Source organism: Eleutherodactylus coqui, chromosome 12 (assembly GCF_035609145.1).
Source record: "Eleutherodactylus coqui strain aEleCoq1 chromosome 12, aEleCoq1.hap1, whole genome shotgun sequence".
Taxonomy (NCBI): domain Eukaryota; kingdom Metazoa; phylum Chordata; class Amphibia; order Anura; family Eleutherodactylidae; genus Eleutherodactylus; species Eleutherodactylus coqui.
Window position 1 is genome coordinate 29,383,544 of NC_089848.1, and position 23,314 is coordinate 29,406,857.

The following is a 23,314-nucleotide window of genomic DNA, read 5'->3' on the forward strand; positions in this document are numbered from 1 at the left end:
CCTCTCTCATTTCTTCAGGATCAGAGATTAATGTCACATTTTCCAGTGTTGCAGTTTATAATGTAACAGTCACGGCTTGGAATAAGGTGGGGATGCAAAAAGCCTGGAAAGTCGTTAGTGTTCTGCCAAGAAAGAAATGTATGTATCAAGCTGCTTCTTCTTTTCGAAAGCTTAATTAAACATAATAATTAGAAGTTTTATAAGATCCAGTATGTCGCCTTTTTCTTAATGAGATGTTTAATGTATTGGCATATAGCGTACTCCGCTAATTACGGGTCATTCTTTTTTTTCTTTTTGCAAATGTCCTATATTAGTTTTATTTTAACTAGATTGACCCGATGTTCGCTAAGCCAACATAAAATGTTTCAGAAGTGGTTGTTGTGAACTTCTAAATCTGCTTGTTTAGGTGATTATTTTGAGGGTCACTTTGTGTTCGGAGCAGATATCTAATATAAAAAAGCCTACAGGTCTCTCTCCGTTTGTCTTTCTTTCTCTCCGTTTGTCTCTCTTTCTCTCCGTTTGTCTCTCTTTCTCTCCGTTTGTCTCTCTTTCTCTCCGTTTGTCTCTCTTTCTCTCCGTTTGTCTCTCTTTCTCTCCGTTTGTCTCTCTTTCTCTCCGTTTGTCTCTCTTTCTCTCCGTTTGTCTCTCTTTCTCTCCGTTTGTCTCTCTTTCTCTCCGTTTGTCTCTCTTTCTCTCCGTTTGTCTCTCTATCTCTCCGTTTGTCTCTCTATCTCTATCGCTTTCTCTTCGTCTTTCTTATTGCTCTCTGTCTATCGCTCTTGTTTAGTCTATTGCTCTCTCCTTCCTTTTTATCACGCTTTCATTCTGTCTTTCTATTGCTCTCTCTCTTTCTGTCTATCATTGTCTGTCTATCGCTCTTTCTCTCACTTTCTCTATTGATCTATGTCTCTATCGCTCTTTCTCTCACTTTCTCTATTGATCTATGTCTCTATCGCTCTTTCTCTCACTTTCTCTATTGATCTATGTCTCTATCGCTCTTTCTCTCACTTTCTCTATTGATCTATGTCTCTATCGCTCTTTCTCTCACTTTCTCTATTGATCTATGTCTCTATCGCTCTTTCTCTCACTTTCTCTATTGATCTATGTCTCTATCGCTCTCTCTTTGTCTATCGCTCTCGTTCTGTCTGTCTATTGCTTTCTCTCTGTCTATTGCTCTTTCTCTCACTGTCTCTGACGCTCTCACTCTGTCCCTCTATTGCTCTCTGTGTGTCTCTCTCTATCGCTCTCTCTCTCTCCTTGTCCTTCTATCGCTTTTTCACTGCATCTATCACTTTCTATATCGCTCTTTCACTGTCTCTCTATTGCTCTCTCTCTATCGTAGTCTTTCGCTCTGTCTGTCTCTTGTCTTTCTAGAGCTCTGTCTATTGCTGTCCTTCTCTCGATCGCTCTCTCTGTCTGTCTCTATCGCTCTTTCACTGCCTCTATTGCTCTGTCTCTTGCTCTTTCTCTCTATCGCTCTCTGTCTGTCTGTCTCTCTATCGCTCTCGGTTGGGCAGTGTATGCTGCAGCTTAGCAGTGGATGCTGTTTTGCTTAACAACGCTTCCCTCATTCCAGCGCATGCCTGAAGCACAGCAGCGCCACCTATAGATGTAACATTGTAACTTTCCACCCGCCTGACAGTCCCTGAATGTATTAAGCTCCCATGCGATGATTTTCCGGCAGCGGTGAGCGTGTGTGTCATCTAATGATACCAACATCATACACCAAAGTTACAGCAAAGTGTGGTGCAAGAAAAAGCATGTAGGCTTATTTTTTTATTAGATTCGTAAGTTTAATTAAAGGGGAATTTCCATCTCAGACTTTTATGGCATATCCACAAGATATGCCATAACGGTCAGATAGGTGTGAGTTCCACCTCTGTCACCCGCACTTATCTCATATTCTGGCCCCCATCACCCCCAGCCTGGCTTCACTGTTTCTGTATCTCCCATAGAAGTCAGTGTGATTTGTGTAAACAGCCATGCTATATACTGTTTGAGTAACTTCCATTGACTTCTACTGGAGTTACAGAAACTGTGTAGTAAAGCCCACATTCCTATTTCCATAATCCAGACCACCTCGTTCCTATCTTGGACACATATTTATCTCAGCAGCCTATAGTATTGCATTGGACGTTGTTATATATACATTATTGTCAAGTGATTATTTGCCACAGTAAAATATAATCGCATCAAAGAATTCTTGTTATTTGCTTTGACTTCATTATTGAAAGCGTTTTACAAGCTGTGTATGCGGTGAATGCTTATCTGATCACAATAAATTCCAAATTTGAAACAATGGTATTAGTGTACCTTGACGCCATCGGAAGCTAGGGGTTTGACAGGAGGAACACCCCTCTCACACCCCCAGCTCCTGATAGGGTCAAGTGTAGTAGGTTCTAGCAGCAGACTGTGCATTACTTGTTGCCGGCTGTGGTGGCTTAGGGTGAAGGTAATATTTCCATGTAGCCTTACATTAAGAGCTGTAATAACCTAAGAAACTCTCCCCGTAAGCCACCACGGACGGCAAAAAGCAATGCATAGCCTTCCCCTCGGACTTGCTCACCACTCGACGCCGCGCTGCTTCTGTGGAGGATGGCTCCCTGATGGCGGGAGGATGAGGCGTCAGTGTCGGCGGCTGCCTGCTCCCAGGAGCCTGCTGCCTCAGTCATCTGTTACTCCACTTTCCCCACGCAGCCTGCTGTCATGCTGGTCTTCAGTGCGTCTGGCCGAGCGTCTCACTGTTTTCTCCGTTCCTGTGGTCTCCGTCCTGCGGCCGCGATGCTAAGGTGGCGGGGGGGGGGGTTCTGTTTGTGGACCGCTGGAAAATAACCTTTAAGGCCGCGCTCCAGCATGACGGTGAGGGGGCGTTCTGCCTTCTGCCTCCATAACGGCCTTGCAGCAGGGGATGCAGCGGGGTCCGCTGTCTGCCTTGTAACCACCTGTCTGGTGCCCTTCCAGGACCTAGAAGCTTTAGAGCTGGCCACCCAATCAGCTACAGGGGGCGTCACCCCCTGTCAATCTTGACTCCACCAGCACTTGCTGGTGGCATCAAGATACACTAATACCTAAAACAATTAATGGTAGCGAGGATTAATTATTTCCTTTTCTTTAACAGACTACAAAAACAGTGGCAAAAGTGCTTGGTCCTATGGCCTCTTTATAGGATGGATTTCATGTGAAGTTTTGCCCAATTTTGCACAAATGCAGTATGAAATCTGTTACAAAATTTAGACAAATAAGTAACCCATGCATGCTAATGGGGATCTGTCGTAGTGTAAAAATCCACTTACGGAAAAAATAGAGGTGATCTGTCAGTTCTTGATTTGGAATTCAAGTTGGGAAATCCACATGTGAATTATCCCCGATGACCAACAGCTAATCTGTGGGCGGATTCACACCAACTCCATGTGTAAATCTGCGGCCGGAAACCACCGATCCGTGTCGCATCTTATAGTGATATTTTTACAAAGATAATGATGGAGTTTTTTAAAGAAGATTTTTGCAAACTCTTATTTGTTTTCAGCCATATACATATATACGAATGGGACAGTCTTCTCAACGGAAGCATACATTACATTTACAGCAGTGACCGATGAGTCTGGACCAATGGTGTTTAGCTGGCAGTTTGAAGACAGATCACCTGAAAGAACAGTCAGAAGAAGTTTAATTAAAAGATTCACTGTACCCAACAGGCAAGCAACACCTTGTTTATATATCCTGTATAACCAGCACAGCCATGTCAGTTACAATTGGGTATCTGTATATAGTAAACTTCCAGTAATCCTTGCAGATGGTCTGGAGTATGCAGTTATCCAAGAATGGACTATTTTTGGCTTACCTTAATGCTAAATTGAAAGCTGATTAGGTGGTCTGGTGCCTTCATGGGGGCCCCAAATGCAGGAGCCAAAATTAAATGAGTTATCAGGGGAAAAAATATTTTGCAAAGCTGCTCACTAGACGTGGTGCGTATGACTACTTCCATGTAATTCTGCCACAATCTCCCCTTCCATGGGTGCCCAGTTCCCTGTGTAACGCCCCAATGAACTTACTGTCCGTATGAACGGAGGCCTAGTCCTTGTCACGTGATGCCAACACTCTAACTAAAAGGATGATATACTGCAGAAATAACGGAGACAAGTCCACTGGTAGTTTAGTAATCTGAGAGCGTGCAGACTTAGTAACTTGAGAAACAGATTGAGTACACAGTTCTCTGTAACACGTATTTGAAATGAGTACACTTCGATGCAACAGCAAGCAGGCAATTTGAATGCAACCATTGAATTGTAGATACTCTTAACTTCAATGCTCTCTCACTTCATTTCCTGGATATTGCTTAATTAGACAATTTCCCCACTAGTGGATTTAGATGAGTGATTAAGTTGATTTGACTGAAGGACTTATGAAGCAGAGGGTCAAGTGGCTGTAGGCTAATCCTGGCTTTGATTTCACTGGGTAGCTATAACTCACTGAAGATGGTCTTTGGAAAGGTTCTTCTTTTACTCCGCTGCGGTCCCAAGGGAGTGGGTTGTGCACCTCGCTCTACCTTGGGTGAAAAATGTGTTGAAACTGACTCCTCCTTTCCAACAACTGAACTGCAACCTCTCCTTACTCACACCTGGCAGTCTGACTAACTGTTCTCTGTCACTCCTTTTTATAACCTCTCTTTCCTTCCCGCACTTTCTGGACTCCTCCTCCTGCATAGGGACTTGTGAAGCTGCTTCCTCACCCTTGGGGCTCTACACCAGTGAAATTAAACCTGACTGTCAGCCAATGGGAGATCAGTTGACATCCGTGTTAAGCTCTAGGCTTAGAGCAGAAGGGGAGACACAGGGTCTCTCCCACAGACAACTGAGACAGGACAAGTGTGCTGTGAGTGTTCTGTAGGACCCACTGGGTCACTACACCTGTTTGCTGCAGTGAGCCAATGAGGACATCACTAACACTGGGGACATGTGACTGCTGAACCCAATCGCCGGCTCACTCTGGCTGGGGATCATTTAAAGCAGTCACATGTTGCCTTGTTGGGATGTCATGACCGCTGCAGCTGCAAGTAGAGAGCAGTAGGGGTTTCGCTCAGATGATTGTGGCTTCTTCTAGGTTTTATCACTGTGAGCAGCTTTACAATAGTTTTTCCTTGGATAACCCCCTAAACTACAATATACCACCTTATGGGGCACAGGAACCTCTGCTTTATGGTTGTCAAAGCTTCAGCACGAATGTCCTACAAACTCCGTAGTTAGTAAAGACTTCTGCGTGGTTATTGAATTAAAGAGGTATTGTGGCTTATGGTTTTGGCAAGTTAGGGTCCCTACAAACACATGGATCTCCACTCATTGCCAGTCGGTACTTGGACCGGAGTCCACAGCGTGGTGTACGGGCACCCTTAAAGTCTGCTACACAGACAGACGCAATGTGTATGGTTCCACAAGTAGCAGAAACTCTTGATACTGAGCTCACTGGACTTGAGTGAAATCGGACTAAGGGCTCCTGCACATCGGTGAGGGTGACGTTGGGCGGTGACTCACCTTCTGAAAACCCCTGGATGCGAGGCATTTTCACATGGAAAACGCCTGGCATCCCTACAATGGTTCCCTTCATCTCGGCCGCTGTCACAGCCGCGGCAGGAGATCGTGATGTTCTCCACTACTTTATTCTTTTGTATTGATGGTCTTTGAGGGCTCAAGGGAGTCGGGTCCTCCTACGTGAGCTTTTTGCGCATTTTTCTTTGCTATCTCCCGCTTTTGTGGTTGAATCCAGCGGAGTGCTGCCGCGACTTTGATGATTGGACGTGATGTTCTCCACTGTCATCAATGGGGCCGGCGCTGCTGGCCCCATTGAGAACTTATGGTAACACCTGGATGCGATCACCTCGTATTCCTGCGGGGCTGAACGAATCTCCTGCCGCAGCTGTCACAGTTGCAACATGGGATTGGGATCTTCTCCCATTGATCTCAATGGGGCCGGCGCTGCTGCCGCTAGCCCCATGGAAAACAACGGTCGATATCGCAAAAAAAAAAGGGGATGCTGCGTTTTGCGGACCTCAATATGTAGATAATATAAATCTATATATCTATTCACATGCCCCTATTTTTCTAGCTGCTCTTAAATGACTTATTTTCCCCATATTTGTCTTCGTACCGATAGGCTTTTTTAGTGCGTCCATACAGATCAGTTGTGCCAAGAAGAAAATACAATCTATAGAGGCCAATCTATATTCTAATATGTAAAGGCTGGACCTTATAGAAACATTTGGCATTGCCTTATGTAAAACCAGCGATTATTGTTCTGCTTCTATGTTCTAAACGGCACAGTAAAAAGGATACATGGGCTCAGATAGCTTGTTTAAGGCCGCCTGCAGACGGGCGGAAATTCCGCGGCGGGATTTCCGGCGGGATTTCCGACACTGGAAGCCTGCATAGGATTGCGTTAACAAACGCAATCCTATGCAGACGGCCGCGGTTTGGTCGCGCGAAATCTCGTGCGGCAAACAAACCGCTGTATGTTCTATTTCTGTGCGGGGCTCCCAGAGCCCCGCACAGAAACATAACTCACCCGCCGCAGGCTCCGGTCTGCGCATGCGCCGGAAGCCGGCACATGAAAGACCCAGAGCTGCGGAGCACGGGTGAGTGCGCACTGCTCTCTGCAGGCGCTCGGGTTGGGTCCCGCGGCAAGAATTCTCGCTGCCGGATCCGACCCTGCCGTCTGCAGGCGGCCTTAGGAGGGGATTTATGTCTGGCACTAGTGAGAATTTTGCACTAATATGAATTTGTTACTTCGTACTACAAGGCTGAGTATCAGAAGATATGAAGGAACACATTTCTTTTTTCCTTTCCCCAGATATAATATTATAGTGAATGCCTCCAACCAGCTTACCTCCCTTACATCTGACCCCTACACTATATTTGTGCAGAGGAAGGTGCTTCCGAACCGTCTGGTTGCCAGCTCCGCCGTTCTCCTGAACTCTACTGTAAGTTTTACCTGCAGAATAAACTCTGGAACCAACGCTAGTTACTTCTGGAACTTTGGAGATGGTGTAGAAAGACTTGGAAAGAGCAATGATACCCATGTATTTACCAGGTAAGCCATTACAGCTACATCATATAGCTGGGTTTACAAGGACATCAGTAGGAATTGGGAAAATGTTTGTTTCTTCTAATATTTTCAAACTTCCTACTGAAATCTCTAATGATGCCTGAGTGAGCTCCACATACATTGCATCCGGCCACTAATGTTTAGAACATCTCTAACTTGCTCCCTTTGCTTAAAACAGCTTTTTCTCATCTGTATCATTGGGGGACACAGCGAGATCTTGGGTATATAACAACTGCTGATTGGAGGCGGACACTCAGCAGACAAACGAGTTGGCACCTTTGTCAAAAAATCCCCCCGCGTCTTATACACGGGATGCCAACATTATAGTGTAAGCCTTCAAAAACTTACACTAACATGCCGGCACAGTACAGAGTAGAGAGCAGCGGCAAGGAGAGGGAGAGCAGCGGCTAGGTGAGTATGCTCGATGCCGTACCACCCACACACATAAAGCCACTGTATACTCACCCGCCATGTCTTGTCAGCGCTGGCCGGCCGGGTCTGCTGTCTCATGCGCTTGGTCTCCATAGCAACCGGTAAACAGGAAGTGAAGGGGGAGAGCTGCAGAGACCCTGCCGGCAGCGATGAGAGGACGGCTGCGGAGTAGAACAGAGCACTCCCCCTCTTTGTAGGTTGCGGAGTAGATGGGGTTCACTGCTGGAAGTGAGGGAGCATCTGCCAGCTTCAGGACACGCAGCCGGGTAGGTAAGTATGTAGGTGAGTATCTCTCCCCTTGCTGCCTTGCCCTGTACACGATCCCCCTCCTGTCTCATTGTGCCTGTCAATATTTGCGCCATGTGGCGTGTGTATTTTGCTGTCATGCGGCTTGTGTCAATTTTCACATGATGACTTGGGCATTTGCCGCCATGCGGCTATTCTTATGTGCCACCATGTGGCGGCTGCTCTCTTGGACGCCATGCGACGGCTGAGCTTTTGCCGCAATGTGACAGCTGCCTTTATAGGCGGCCATGCGGCTGCTGCCTTTATCTGCTGCCGTGCAACTGCTTTTTTTTTTCATCGATATTGCAGCCTATAGACATTGCTGCTGCGCGACTGCAGACGGCATGTATGTGTAGCCGCCGAGCGGCAGCGCCACGTCTGCTTTTTGCGCCCCATGCATTCTGCCACTGTGCGGCTGGTGGATATGTCCGCCGTGCGGCTTCATGTCAGTTACCACTGTGCAGTTTGATTTTTTGCAGCACGGTTACTTGACGCGGGTATATCGGATGTGACCTCTGTGACCTAACCCAAACCTCCCCCTTTCTTCAATTAAAACGCTGCAACTTCTAGCTTGGATAAATTTTGGCCACAGCGGCCGTTTATTAAAATTCTTATTAACAATTGGTAAAAAACATCAAATAAAACAACCCACTGAAAAGGGGGAAGTCCCTGGAGCCTCCAACCCCCTCTGTCGCCTCCCCAACAGGGAAAAGGATTTCCGTCCTGCCTCCCGCCGCTCTCTCCCTCTATCCGACTCGGGAGACTGAAATCCTTCCCGCTAAAACCCTCCCGTCGCAAGACAGCCGACTCGGGAGGCAACACACAACCGGTTGCCCCTAGTCGCCCTCCTCCTCCCGACTCAGAGAGGCGCAAGCCGTTCCTCGGCTAGCCACGTTTCTCTGCAGGGACTACGGCCTGACAGAGCCGGGAGGCGACAGGCTGACCACACACACTATACCAAAAAGGGGGAGGGGGGGGGGAGGTAGCCATCAGCCCCCGTTCCCCCCCCCCCCCCGCCCCGCACATCAGCTGGCTCCAAGAACTCCCCCCCCCCCCCCCTCCGAACGCCACCCGCCAGCATGGCATGACCACCTCATGCCTGCGCAGCACCCCACAGAACTAACGCACGTTCTATTCCCTCCTGAACCCCCTCTAACCACAGATCCGTCCCAATCTCGTTGAGATGCACGCCATCGCTCCTCCAATAGTTTCCTACTCCCTTCTTAAGATCTATGTGCCGAACGGCCACTCCTCCATTACGCGCAACGAAGCGTGAAACCTCCCGGTTAACCTTGATCCTGGCCTTGTCTATCCCCCGCACTGAGCGCGCGTCGCGCCACACCTTGCGAGGGACCATCTCTGACCAGACCAAGATCAAGCCCCGGTACATCTGCAACATACGAAGCATATCGTACCGGATGTCCCTACCTAGGTCCCTAAAGGGTCTCCGCCCCAAATCGTTGCCCCCGACGTGCAGTACGAGGATGTTAGGCGGCCTGTCTAGGGAGACTAGGCGCTGAACGTCCTGTAACACCCGGAACCAGGCCATGCCCCGCACTCCGATCCATCGAATTACCGCCGTCTCTTTACTCAGCCTTAACTGTCTACCGTTAGGCCTGATCTTAGCCCTCTCCCCCCCCCAATACACAAAAGAGTGGCCCATTATCCACACCAACGCGGCTCGATGATCTGTAACAAAAAGAAAAACAACTAGTCGTAATTAACCCCGCCGCAAAACCGTCCCCCCCCCCCCCCGCTTAAAGCAAATGCGGCCTGATATAACGTTTAAACCGTCCCGACTTCCACCGACCGATGCCCATCACCGCCTGACTATCCAGTCCCCTCTCTGCTGCCTCCGTTGCCGCGCCTATTCTAAAAGAATGTGTCCCGAAATTAGAGCTGTCTAATCCCAGCGTATCTATCGCTCTTCTTAACACCGCCTCGAACTGGAACCTTGACAAAAAACGACCATCTCGGTGCTGCAGAAGAGGCCCTACCCTGACTCCTGCTAACAAACTGTAGTCCTCCCAACATTTAACTGGGCACATGGACTCTCCCCGCACTTGTCCTAGCGACACTCTCCGACCTCTACCCTCCTGATCCATCTTAGAACGACGGATGACTAATTCCAACCGCCCTTTTATAACCTTGGTATCCTCGCTTTGTAAACCCCCCCCCTTTCTTTTTGCTGGGGGAAACCAGTTCCCCCAGCCGAAGAGCCCCAAAGAAAGCTAATGAAAAAGCCAACTTAAAATGCGAGTATTCAAACCCGTCCCCGCATATCTCCCCCAATGCGCCCCCCAATCTTTTCAACAAGTCGAACGAGATTGGCCGACGCATATCTGACCCCCCCGCCCCCTTCTAAACCCCTTTAGTGCCTGTCTCACTACAAAATTCTTTGTAACATCAGTCAAACCCCGCAACTTAGCGCCAAACGCCACTCCTCCCATAAATTTGTTAACTCTGGCGACTGACAACCCTGTCTCAGAACTTTTCCCCAACCATCCCAACAACGCCCCTACCCTGTCCTCGTCGGAACGCACGATTCCCCACTGCTGCAGCCATTCCGACCAGGCTGCCCTATAAGACGTCCACGTACTCCGAGCCAGTGAGGTACCTATCAAGTGCCTCACTGCTCGCTGACCACGCTCCAGATGTGTCTCGGGCAAGACACCCCTTCCTTCTCTGCTGCCGGGGCCAAACGTCGGAATCGCTCCCACTGGCAACGAGAAAGAGCATCCGCTAGTGAGTTGCTCACCCCCGGCACATGTACCGCACCTATCCAAGCGTTCAGTGATAACGCTTTCAGCACCAGGTGGCGCAGTAAGGCCACCACTGGAGGGGACGATGCAGACAATTTATTTATCGCCTGCACGACCCCCAGGTTGTCGCAGTGAAAGCGTACTCTCTTGTTCCTAAATTGCTCGCCCCATATCTCCACCGCCACTATAATGGGGAAGAGCTCGAGTAGCACCAAGTTCCTTACCAACCCTGACGAGAACCAGTCGCTCGGCCATCCGGCCGCGCACCACTGGCCCTGGAAGTAAATCCCAAAACCCGAACTCCCTGCGGCGTCAGTAAACAATTCCCAATCAAAATTGTTTACCATTTCCTCCATCATTACTGACCGACCGTTGTAGTTCTCTAGAAACGCCGCCCATACTGCTAAATCTTTCTTGAGTTCCTTACCTAGCCGGATAAAATGGTGGGGTAACCGAACCCCCGCCGTTGCTGACGCTAACCTTCTGCTGAAAATTCGCCCCATCGGCATTATTCGGCAAGCGAAATTAAGCTTGCCCAATAACGATTGGAGCTCCCTCAAAGTGACCTTGGTGACAACCCTTGCTCTTTTTACCTCCGCCTTTAACTCTGTCAACTTCTCCTCGGGCAATCTGCATTCCATTGCAACCGTGTCAATGGTAATGCCCAGAAACTTTAAACATGTAGCGGGCCCCTCTGTCTTCCCAGGCGCCAAAGGCACCCCGAATTGACCAGAAACCCATTGAAGTGACCCCAGCAAAGTTGCACAAATAGGCGAACCTGCTGGCCCTATGCATAGGAAGTCATCCAAATAATGGATCACTGACCTAATCCCCGTGCAATCCCTAACTACCCATTCTAAAAAGGAACTGAGCGCTTCAAAATAAGCGCAAGAAATGGAACAGCCCATGGGTAGGCACCTATCCGCAAAATAACTTCCCTCCCAAAAACACCCTAACAAACGAATGCTCTCTGGAGCAACTGGGAGCAACCTAAACGCAGACTCGATATCCACCTTTGCCAGCTTCGCTCCCTGCCCATACCTGCGGACCCATTTTATTGCGGCGTCAAATGAAGTATACACTACAGAACAAATTTCCGGGTCTATACCGTCATTTACTGACGCCCCCTTTGGGTATGACAGATGGTGTATGAGTCGAAACTTGTTAGGTTCCTTCTTAGGAACAACCCCCAGCGGTGAGACCACCAGGTCCGCCACGGGCGGGGAACGGAACGGTCCCGCCATGCGGCCTAACTGAACCTCCTTAAACAATTTTTCGGTCACCACAGCCGATTGCCAAATCGCTGACGGCAAATTCTTGGTTGTGACCAGAACCCTATGAACTGGGGGGGGAATTCTAAAACCGTCCCTAAAACCCTCAAACAATAAACTCGCCTTATCTCGGTCGGGGTACCTATTTAGAAACGGCACCATCTTTGCCAGTTTCACTGGTGTCATCCCTTTTTCCAGGTGCCCCGAAACCCTTTCCTTTTCCTTTTTTAAAGCACTTTGCTGCTCCATGTGACGTGCCGTTACACACGGAGCAGACGTGCTTGAACCTGCAAGAGTTCCCGAATTTGCATTGGCCGTCGTTAAACTGCCAACACAATCCGAGCCTATGACTCCCTGACTGTCCTCCCTGCCCCCCCCCTTGGGAACCACTGGCCGAGCTGCTAGTTCCGGCCCCCCCCCTGAAAGGGCTGACCAAACCTAACTGGGGCCATTACCCGCAACCATAGGCCAATATCTTTCTGATCCCACCGAATAGACGGTCGGATCGCTTTCCGCTGACGAAATTGTTCGTCGTACCTAAGCCACGTTTGGCCCCCGTATACTCTGTACGCCTCACCTATCGCATCGAGATAGCAAAAAAGGCCGGAGCAGTTCTCCGGCGCCTTTTCACCTATAACGCTGGCCAGAATAGCGAAGGCTTGCATCCAGTTGGAGAACGTCTGTGGAATCAGTCTCCACCGACGTTTCTCCTCCTCTTCCTTCTTATATTCTGTCCTTTTCCCTTTATCTAAATTGAATTTTTCCAAAGGGAGAAGGGAAAAGATCTCGACGTATTCGTCGCGCCAAATCTTTTCTCTAACCTCCTTCTTTAAGTGTGCACCTAGGGGGCCCTCGAAACACACATAAACTTCCCCCTTCGCTCTGTCATCCAAGCGAATCCCTTCCCCATCTTTCTCCGTCTGGACCCCTACCGTAACGGGCGCTACCTGCTGCCCTACAGACGCCCCCGCCGTGCTACCACCCCTAGCGCTATCGTCGGCGATCGACGCATTGGACGGTAGCGTCCAAGCAGCTACTGGCGACGGCCCTGCTCTTGCGTCTTGCTTGCGCCACAACTCCCATAATCCACCCAGAAATAACCCAAAATCACTCGCTGCGCCATGTGTGCCTGCCATCGCCCCCCATCCCCTGTCCACCCCCCAAAACTATCTCCCGCGTGCGCAACGCGGCTAACTGCATGTAATGTAGTGTCCCCGTGTGTTTGCTCACCTGGCTGCGTAGGGGCTGTAGTCCCACCAGCCGCCGACCTCCCTCCAGCGGATCCGATTCCTCGTCAGAATGTGGTCCGAACTGACGACCGGGGTCCTCCTCTGGCTGCATACGCACCTCCGGATTCGCAGCCGCCTGCCTGCTGCTCGGCCTGGCTCTCACGGGCCGCACTTCAGTCAGTCCAGAGAAGTCACTGTGGGGCTGCTCTGCTACCACCGGCTCTCCTGCAGAGCGGCCCCACGCTGTAGCTCTGTTCACCGCCGACAGCCCGGTGCTAGGCCCCGCCCCCCGGGCAGCACGGGACCTAGTGCCGGACGCTGCGCCGTGCCGCCCGGCGAGATTCCTCCCGGGCCTGCGCTCCCCCGATGGCATGGATGGTGCAGGGAGCCGGCCCGGAGGGGCCCGTGAGGGACTCTCTATGCGGCGCCGACGCTGTGGAGCCTGATCAGGGCTCAGACGCGCCGGAGCGCGGGCCCTCCTCGTACTCGGCCCTCTCGCCGATGCTGCAGGTGTCTGCCTCCTCCCTCCGGCCACTAGCAGTCCCCGACAGCGCTCCCGCTGCTGCCTCCAGTGTGCGGCTCCCCGCAGCGGCTGTCCTTCGCCCCCTTTCTCTCACCGCTGTTGCTGCAAGGGCTCCGGACGCCTCTCCCCCCGATGCTGCTGACCGTGCGGGTGCCGCTTCCACCTCCGATGGGCCCGGGGCCCCGACGTCCAGGACCCTCATGAGCCAGTCGATGCCCCGCTCCTCCACCGCTGCCCGGATCTTCTCCATGGCGGCCTCCATGTCCGGTAAGTCCTCTTCTGGGCGCTTCCTGACGATCACCTTCGGGCTCTTCACGGACAGGTCTTGGGACTTCGGTCTGCGGACTTCGGTCTTGGGACTTCTGTCTGGGGTCTTGGGACTTCTGTCTGGGGTCTTGGGACTTCTGTCTGGGGTCTTGGGACTTCTGCCTGGGGTCTTGGGTCTTCTCTACCTCTTCCCTCTTCTTCCTCGTGGCCTCCGTCTTCTCCTTCTGCTTCTTCTTCCTCCGTTGCCGCCTAGGGATGCTCCTCCCCCTGCTGTTCCCGCACTTTCTCTCTAACTTCCCCCTCTACTCCCCCCTATACTACACCCCCCCCCCCCCTCTTCACCCTTCAATTAACCCTGGCCTCCCCGTTAACCCTGTCATGGGCTGCCTCCATATATATCCCCGGGGGCTACTATTCCGGCGCCTCTGTATATTGGTGAGGACTGAGGAGTTAAGACAGCGCCTCTGTAGATGGAGTTAGATTGATTGAAGCTGAGGTGGAAGCCAAGGACGCTCGTGGTGGGTGTTACCTTGTCCCGAGGGGCATCCAAGGGGAGATCCTGGGGGAACGGAGATGTGCCCCAGTGTATATAGAAAGGACCAAAAGTGAAGACAGAACTCCTGGGCTCAGGGTATCCCAGAAGAAGGGAGTCAAATAACCACCGAGGAAGAGCTAGATGGCTCAGGAACAGAGGGTGACCGCTAGTCGGGAGGTAGAAGAATGAAGGGATAGAAATCCTCAGTGCCGAAGGGAAGAAGGATTTGTTAAGTCACTACAAAGTGCAACACGTTTCAGAGCATATAGCTCTTCTCTCAAGCACAACGCTAATAATGTGGCCGTGTTTGAATAACACATGAACTAAATGTGATATGAAGTGCACAGAAAGCACAGGGAATAAACCATACAAAACCAAAACTTCATGGGTCAATTATAGAAAATACACAATGGTTTTTGAAAAAAAAAATTAATGGATTATAAAAGGATCAAATTAAAATTAATTCCACATGTTTATAATAGTTGATATTATTGTTATTAGATATGAAATATATGGTAAATCAAATAAAAGGAGCGTTTAAGGCTAAGTTCTCACAGGGCAGTATTCCGGCGGAAATCTCACACTTTTACTGCAGCTGAAAACCCTGAGATTTCCTCTGCTTGGCCGCATGCTTTTCTGTTTCGGCCCATGCTCCCATAGAGAGCAGCGCGGCCGCAAAGGCAGAAAATGGACATGCTGAGGCTGGGGAATCCACGCCGCAGGCCCGGCTTTGCCACAATGGAATAGCGGCCGCATGCAGATTTGCCGCAGCGAAATTCTGCACGAAATCCACCCTGTGTAAACCCAGCCTAAAGGTATATAAATATGAACGCAAAATCAAATGAATTTCCCAAAAGTAATAAAGGTTGTAAATTAATGTATCATTATGATTAAAAATGAATAAATATATCAATTACCAGCAATAAGGGGCAGTACAGATGGCAGAGTAAGGGTTAATGTCCAGGGAAGTCTATATAGAGACTATTACCAGCAATAAGGGGCGGTACAGATGGCAGAGTAAGGGTTAATGTCCAGGGAAGTCTATATAGAGACTATTACCAGCAATAAGGGGCGGTACAGATGGCAGAGTAAGGGTTAATGTCCAGGGAAGTCTATTTAGAGACTATTACCAGCAGTAAGGGGCAGTACAGATGGCAGAGTAAGGGTTAATGTCCAGGGAAGTCTATATAGAGACTATTACCAGCAATAAGGGGCGGTACAGATGGCAGAGTAAGGGTTAATGTCCAGGGAAGTCTATATAGAGACTATTACCAGCAGTAAGGTGCGGTACAGATGGCAGAGTAAGGGTTAATGTCCAGGGAAGTCTATATAGAGACTATTACCAGCAATAAGGGGCGGTACAGATGGCAGAGTAAGGGTTAATGTCCAGGGAAGTCTATATAGAGACTATTCAGGGAAGTCATAAGATGCTTTATATACCGGAAGGAATAGGTGCACATATTACTGTATATACAAATGGCTGGCAGAGAGGAGGATAAACGCGCCGTCAGCGCTAAAGGTATTCGCCAAAACGTGGCTCCAAAACTACGTGAAGTTGGGCTGCTGTGGATCATATGTATAATAGGCAAGATGGCGCCGGGGACTGGCAGGTATCGTGAAAGGAACTCGGGGCAAACATCACCGGAAGGGACGGTGCGTTCCACCGCGGGGAGGGTGCGTTCCACAGGCTTAAAATGCCATGAATAGAATAGAGGTCCCAAATGGAAAAAGCAAATTGCTGAAAACTTCTGTTCTACAGATCAGAGCACGCGGGTCGTCTGGTTTATTGCCGGCCGTTAGTCTAATAAAGATCATTAGAGAGCAGCTTTATAATAATGACTAATGACAATAGATAAATACATAAATGGATAAATCTACCATAAACATTCGACTCAGTTCTGTCGGTCACTAAAATGAGAAGCTTTAGAAATCTCCAGATTTCTCCATGTGTGTATTAGTAAGGCGAGCGTCCAGAAGTGTGTGTGTGTGTGTGTGTATATATATATATATATATATATGTGTATATATGTGTGTGTATTAGTAAGGCGAGCGTCCAGAAGTGTATATGTGTGTGTATTAGTAAGGCGAGCGTCCAGAAGTGTATGTGTGTGTGTATTAGTAAGGCGAACGTCCAGAAGTGTATATATGTGTGTATTAGTAAGACGAGCGTCCAGAAGTGTATATGTGTGTGTATTAGTAAGACGAGCGTCCAGAAGTGTATATGTGTGTGTATATATATGTGTGTGTATATGTGTGTGTGTATTAGTAAGACGAGCGTCCAGAAGTGTATATGTGTGTGTATTAGTAAGACGAGCGTCCAGAAGTGTATATGTGTGTGTATATATATATATGTGTGTGTATTAGTAAGGCGAGCGTCCAGAAGTGTATATGCGTGTGTATTAGTAAGGCGAGCATCCAGAAGTGTATATGTGTGTGTATTAGTAAGGCGAACGTCCAGAAGTGTATATATGTGTGTGTATTAGTAAGACGAGCGTCCAGAAGTGTATGTGTGTGTGTATTAGTAAGACGAGCGTCCAGAAGTGTATATGTGTGTGTATTAGTAAGGCGAACGTCCAGAAGTGTATATATGTGTGTGTATTAGTAAGACGAGCGTCCAGAAGTGTATGTGTGTGTGTATTAGTAAGACGAGCGTCCAGAAGTGTATATGTGTGTGTATTTGTAAGGCGAGCGTCCAGAAGTGTATATGTGTGTGTATTAGTAAGGCGAACGTCCAGAAGTGTATATATGTGTGTGTATTAGTAAGACGAGCGTCCAGAAGTGTATGTGTGTGTGTATTAGTAAGACGAGCGTCCAGAAGTGTATATGTGTGTGTATTTGTAAGGCGAGCGTCCAGAAGTGTATATGTGTGTGTATTAATAAGACGAGCGTCCAGAAGTGTATATCTGTGTGTATATATATGTGTGTGTATATGTGTGTGTGTATTAGTAAGATGAGCGTCCAGAAGTGTATATGTGTGTGTATTAGTAAGACGAGCGTCCAGAAGTGTATATGTGTGTGTATATATATATGTGTGTGTGTATTAGTAAGGCGAGCGTCCAGAAGTGTATATATGTGTGTGTATTAGTAAGACGAGCGTCCAGAAGTGTATGTGTGTGTGTATTAGTAAGACGAGCGTCCAGAAGTGTATATGTGTGTGTATTTGTAAGGCGAGCGTCCAGAAGTGTATATGTGTGTGTATTAGTAAGACGAGCCTCCAGAAGTGTATGTGTGTGTATTTGTAAGGCGAGCGTCCAGAAGTGTATATGTGTGTGTATTAGTAAGACGAGCGTCCAGAAGTGTATATGTGTGTGTATATATGTGTGTGTATATATGTGTGTGTATTAGTAAGACGAGCGTCCAGAAGTGTATATGTGTGTGTATGAGTAAGACGAGCTTCCAGAAGTGTATATGTGTATGTATTAGTAAGACGAGCGTCCAGAAGTGTATATGTGTGTGTATTAGTAAGGTGAGCGTCCAGAAGTGCATATGTGTGTGTATTAGTAAGAAGAGCGTCCAGAAGTGTATATGTGTGTGTGTATATGTGTGTGTATTAGTAAGGCGAGCGTCCAGAAGTGTATATATGTGTGTGTGTATTAGTAAGGCGAGCGTCCAGAAGTGTATATCTGTGTGTATATATATGTGTGTGTATATGTGTGTGTGTGTATTAGTAAGACGAGCGTCCAGAAGTGTATATGTGTGTGTGTGTATTAGTAAGGCGAGCGTCCAGAAGTGTATATGTGTGTGTATTAGTAAGGCGAGCATCCAGAAGTGTATATGTGTGTGTATTAGTAAGGCGAGCGTCCAGAAGTGTATATGTGTGTGTATTAGTAAGGCGAGCGTCCAGAAGTGTATATGTGTGTGTATATATATGTGTGTGTGTGTATTAGTAAGACGAGCGTCCAGAAGTGTATATATGTGTGTATATTAGTAAGACGAGCGTCCAGAAGTGTATATGTGTGTGTATTAGTAAGGTGAGCGTCCAGAAGTGTATATGTGTGTATATATGTGTGTGTATTAGTAAGGCGAGCGTCCAGAAGTGCATATGTGTGTGTATTAGTAAGGCGAGCGTCCAGAAGTGCATATGTATGTGTATTAGTAAGGCGAGCGTCCAGAAGTGCATATGTATGTGTATTATTAAGCGAGCTTCCAGAAGTGCATATGTGTGTGTATTAGTAAGACGAGCGTCCAGAAGTGTATATATGTGTGTGTATTAGTAAGGCGAGCGTCCAGAAGTGTATATGTGTGTATATATGTGTGTGTATATGTGTGTGTATTAGTAAGGCGAGCGTCCAGAAGTGTATATGTGTGTGTGTATATATGTGTGTGTATTAGTAAGACGAGCGTCCAGAAGTGTATATGTGTGTGTATTAGTAAGACGAGCGTCCAGAAGTGCATATGTGTGTGTATTAGTAAGGCGAGCGTCCAGAAGTGCATATGTGTGTGTATTAGTAAGGCGAGCTTCCAGAAGTGCATATGTGTGTGTATTAGTAAGACGAGCGTCCAGAAGTGTATATATGTGTGTGTATTAGTAAGACGAGCGTCCAGAAGTGTATATGTGTGTGTATTAGTAAGGCGAGCGTCCAGAAGTGCATACGTGTGTGTATTAGTAAGACGAGCGTCCAGAAGTGTATGTGTGTGTATATATATGTGTGTGTAATAGTAAGGCGAGCGTCCAGAAGTGTATGTGTGTGTATTAGTAAGGCGAGCGTCCAGAAGTGTATATATGTGTGTATTAGTAAGACGAGCGTCCAGAAGTGTATATATGTGTGTGTATATGTGTGTGTATATGTGTGTGTATTAGTAAGACGAGCGTCCAGAAGTGTATATGTGTGTGTATATGCGCTGCCCTTACATGTATCAACTCCAGAAGAAAGCTTTATGCGTACTGCAGCCGTGAATTGGTCTGTAAGGCTGAACTTAGATTTCCCCCAGTCGTCTCCACGACAGCACCAATGAGATTGCCTCCTCCTGGTAGGACAGGAACATACTGAGAGGTTAAAAGCTCCCCCCCTTCCCCACTTTCCTCAGTGTCTTCCTGTCCTGCCAGGAGGCAGGATCTATGAGAGGAGCTGGTGGGGAAGCCAGCGAAAGTATACAGGCGGATCGGAAGGCAGTGGCTCACCCTGTCATCCCTTCGCAGCCAGACGACTCCCGGGACGCCACATCAGGGTGGTAACCCCCGGGCCAGGTTCCTCCCGCGGCGGCCCATGGGGGGTTCAAAGCGGGAGCCTCAGTCCCCCTCGTCCTCCGGCAGAAATTACAGCGCGGCGCTCCAGGAAGCCCTTTGACGGCAGGGGGCGGGGCGCCGCATCTCACGTCCAGCGCGATGACGTCATCGCGTCTGCATTAGGAGCGGAGGGGGCGGGGCTTAGCGCAGGAGCGCGAAAATTCAAATAGGAACCTGAGAGAAGCCAGAACACCAGCATCACAGGTCGCAGGGTGTCTGCAGCACTGGTATAAAGATGAGTGCTCCAGCCCCAGAGACAGCTGAAACCTCAGCCTCAGCGGCCGTAAGTAGCCAGTGCGGCAAAAATACAATGCAAATATCCAGTATGCTGTATATGGAAAAATTGCATGTTTACCCGCAAAAATGCTTTGTTTGTCAGGGGGATAAAAAAAGACATCCCCCCCAGAACAAAACTGCGAAAGTGCGTGGAATGCGGGACGAGACTGCCAGCCACGTATCAGAGGCCTCTATGCAAGGCATGCGTGGCTAGGCTAGTCAGAGAGGAATTGGGGGGATTCCTGGATGACGTTAGAAAGCTGGTGAAGGAAGAGGTTCGATCAGCTCTAACGTCACTGCCGGCACCGCCAGCGAAACGCCAAAGAAAGGCGTATGTTCCCGAGGAGCCTTCTGATTCCGAGAATTCCATCGGATCAGAGCAAGAGGAACAGGCGGCCGAGGAGTCCTCAGATGAGGAGGACTACAGGAAATATTTGTTCCATCAAGACGAGTTGACGGAACTAATTAAATCAGTTAGGGCTACGTTAAAAATAGAACAGCCCAGAGAGCCGCGGACCCGACAGGATGAGATATTCAGTGGACTTGGGGAGAGGCGCAAACATACCTTCCCGGTCCACAAAAACATCTCTAAAATAATTCAGAGAGAGTGGAGTAAACCAGACGCAGGTTCCTACTCCGCTCGAGGCGTAAAAAGGAGATACCCCCTGGAGGAGGAAGCTTGCGCAAGCTGGGACGAAATACCTAAGGTAGACGTCCCGGTGGCCAAGGTAGCCAAGAGGACGACTCTTCCCTTTGAGGATGCCGCACAGCTAAAAGACCCCATGGATCGCAAGGCAGAGGGACTCCTAAAGAAATCATGGGAGGCAGCGGCAAACATCCTTAGGCCAGGGATCGCAGCCACTTGCGTGGCGCGGACCCTGGGGGTATGGTTAGAGCAGCTGGAACTACATCTGACCAACAAAACGCCGAGGGATCAGATCCTTAACTCCCTTCCCATCTTGCGCATGGCCACTAACTTCCTAGCGGACGCCGCGGCCGAGACCGTCAAACTCTCAGCAAAAGCCACAGCCCGCTCTAACTCAGCCAGAAGGGTGTTATGGCTGAGGTCATGGTCAGGCGACCTGGCCTCGAAAAACAAATTGTGTGCCCTCCCATTCTACGGCCAATTTCTATTCGGACCGGACCTAGATAAAATTCTAGAGAAGGCGGCCGACAGGAAAAAAGGGTTCCCTGAGGAAAAACCACAGAGAGTGAAGACCTTTCCCCGGGCCCCAATGCAGCAGCCCGAGGCCTACCGAGGCAAGGGCAAGACAGGCCGCTGGAGTTACCCCAAGGGGGGCAGAGGAAGGAATATCCTCTTCAACCCCCACCAGGGGGAGCCGAAGCAAAGACCCTGACGCCATCCCCGTAGGGGCAAGGCTGGGGAGCTTTGTGGATCAATGGGCCGCAATCTGCGGGGGCCCATGGATCCCAAAGATCCTACAGTATGGATACCAGATAGAGCTGGTGTCCATCCCCAGAAGGAAATTTATTACCACGCGAGCCCCAAAAAAACAGCTACATTTACTAGGGCAAAGCGTGCGCGACTTGCAACGGTTAAACGCAATATCTCCCGTACCGCGAAACGAGGAAACCCAGGGCTATTACTCCAGGCTCTTTTTAGTAAAAAAAACCCGGCGGGAAACACCGGACGATAATAAACCTGAAAGACCTGAACACCTGCGTCCGATACAGGAGATTCAAAATGGAAACCATCTCCTCGACAATAAAGTTGATCCCCAGAGGAGCCTACATGGCGTCCATCGATCTAAAGGACGCTTATTTTCACATCCCGATCCACAAAGATTCACAGAAATACCTGCGGTTCGCAGTGGACATGGGCGGAAGAATAGAGCACCACCAGTTCAGATGCCTGCCCTTCGGGATATCCTCAGCTCCCAGAATCTTTACCAAGATTATGGCGGAGGTAGCCGCCCACTTGAGAGAAAAATCGATCCTAGTAGTACCGTACCTGGACGATATTCTATTAATAGCAGAGTCCAAAAAACTCCTAACCAAACATCTGGAGACAGTGCTACAACTTCTCCAATCATTGGGATGGATTATAAACTGGGAAAAATCCAGCCTAGATCCCGGCAAGCAGAAGACGTTTCTGGGAATAACTCTCGACTCAGAATCGCAATGCTCCTACCTACCCGAGGAGAGAATACAAAAAATCTGCAGAATAGTCAAAACCTTCCTACGAAGACGATTCTGCACAATTCGGGAGGCAATGTCTCTCCTGGGGAGCTTGACATCATGCATCCCAGGAGTAGCATGGGCCCAGGCCCACACCAGAGCCCTACAGGCCGTAGTCCTATCCTCGTGGGACAAAAGGCAGTCCTCGTTAGGGGCAAGGATGTACATCCCAAACAGGGCAAAAACATCCCTGCGTTGGTGGACATCCCCAGAGAACCTGCGGAGAGGGGTTCACTGGCTACAAAACCCAGCCATCCACGTCACAACAGACGCAAGCGCCTGTGGATGGGGAGCGCATGTGGGGAACCAATTCTTTCAGGGTCCCTGGCCTCAGAGGATAAAAGAACAATCCTCAAATTTCAGAGAACTACAGGCAGTTTGGCAGGTTCTACAGCAGTTGGGCAACTCGCTACAGAACCATCACATAAAAATACTGTCAGACAATGTCACCGCGGTCGCTCACATACGACACCAAGGGGGCACAAGATCTCCCCCACTGCAAAGCATCGCACAGAAAATCTTTCACTGGGCGGAGGGCCGGATCCTCTCGATCACGGCAACCCACTTAAAGGGGACACTAAATGGAAAAGCAGACTTCCTCAGCAGGAAGCAGATAGACCCAGGAGAGTGGTCCCTCTCCCCAGAGGCATTCAGAATCTTAACCAACCGGTGGGGGACCCCACAGTTGGACCTCTTCGCAACCAGGGAGAACACAAAAGTAGGCAACTTTTTCTCCCTCCGGCCAGGAGATCGTCCGATAGCGGTAGACGCCCTAGGCCAGGACTGGGGACAAGGACTGGCCTACGCCTTTCCTCCCATACCACTAATCCCCAGGGTTTTACAGCACTTCAGAACCCAGGGATGCACGCTAATCCTAGTGACCCCCTTCTGGCCGAAAAGAAGCTGGTTCGGTCTTCTGACAACACTGAGCGTCCAGGACCCAGTCACCTTGCCTACCTGGACGGATCTTCTATCGCAGGGGCCACTGAACCACCCCGGCCTAGACAAACTCCATTTAACGGCATGGCTCTTGAGGAATCCTCACTAAGAAAGAAAGGATTCTCAGAGAAAGTAGTAGAAACCCTAATGTCCAGTAGGAAAAAGACGACCCACCTGATCTACCAGAAGGTCTGGAGAAAGTTTTCCTCATGGAGACAGGGAAGGGATCGCGGGGATTCTATCCCCGACACTCCGCTAATCTTAGAATTCCTGC

General features: G+C 49.2%; 1 protein-coding gene across 1 annotated transcript in view; it reads left to right on the top strand.

Moving 5' to 3' along the window:
• Window positions 1-23,314, top strand: part of LOC136586548 (polycystin-1-like protein 1) — a 258,667-nt gene that overhangs the window by 45,371 nt on the left and 189,982 nt on the right. Inside the window, exons 5-7 of the mRNA XM_066584683.1 lie at window positions 19-138; window positions 3,527-3,695; window positions 6,841-7,080. Coding sequence (XP_066440780.1) covers window positions 19-138; window positions 3,527-3,695; window positions 6,841-7,080 — 529 coding nt within the window. The remainder of the gene's footprint in view (window positions 1-18; window positions 139-3,526; window positions 3,696-6,840; window positions 7,081-23,314) is intronic.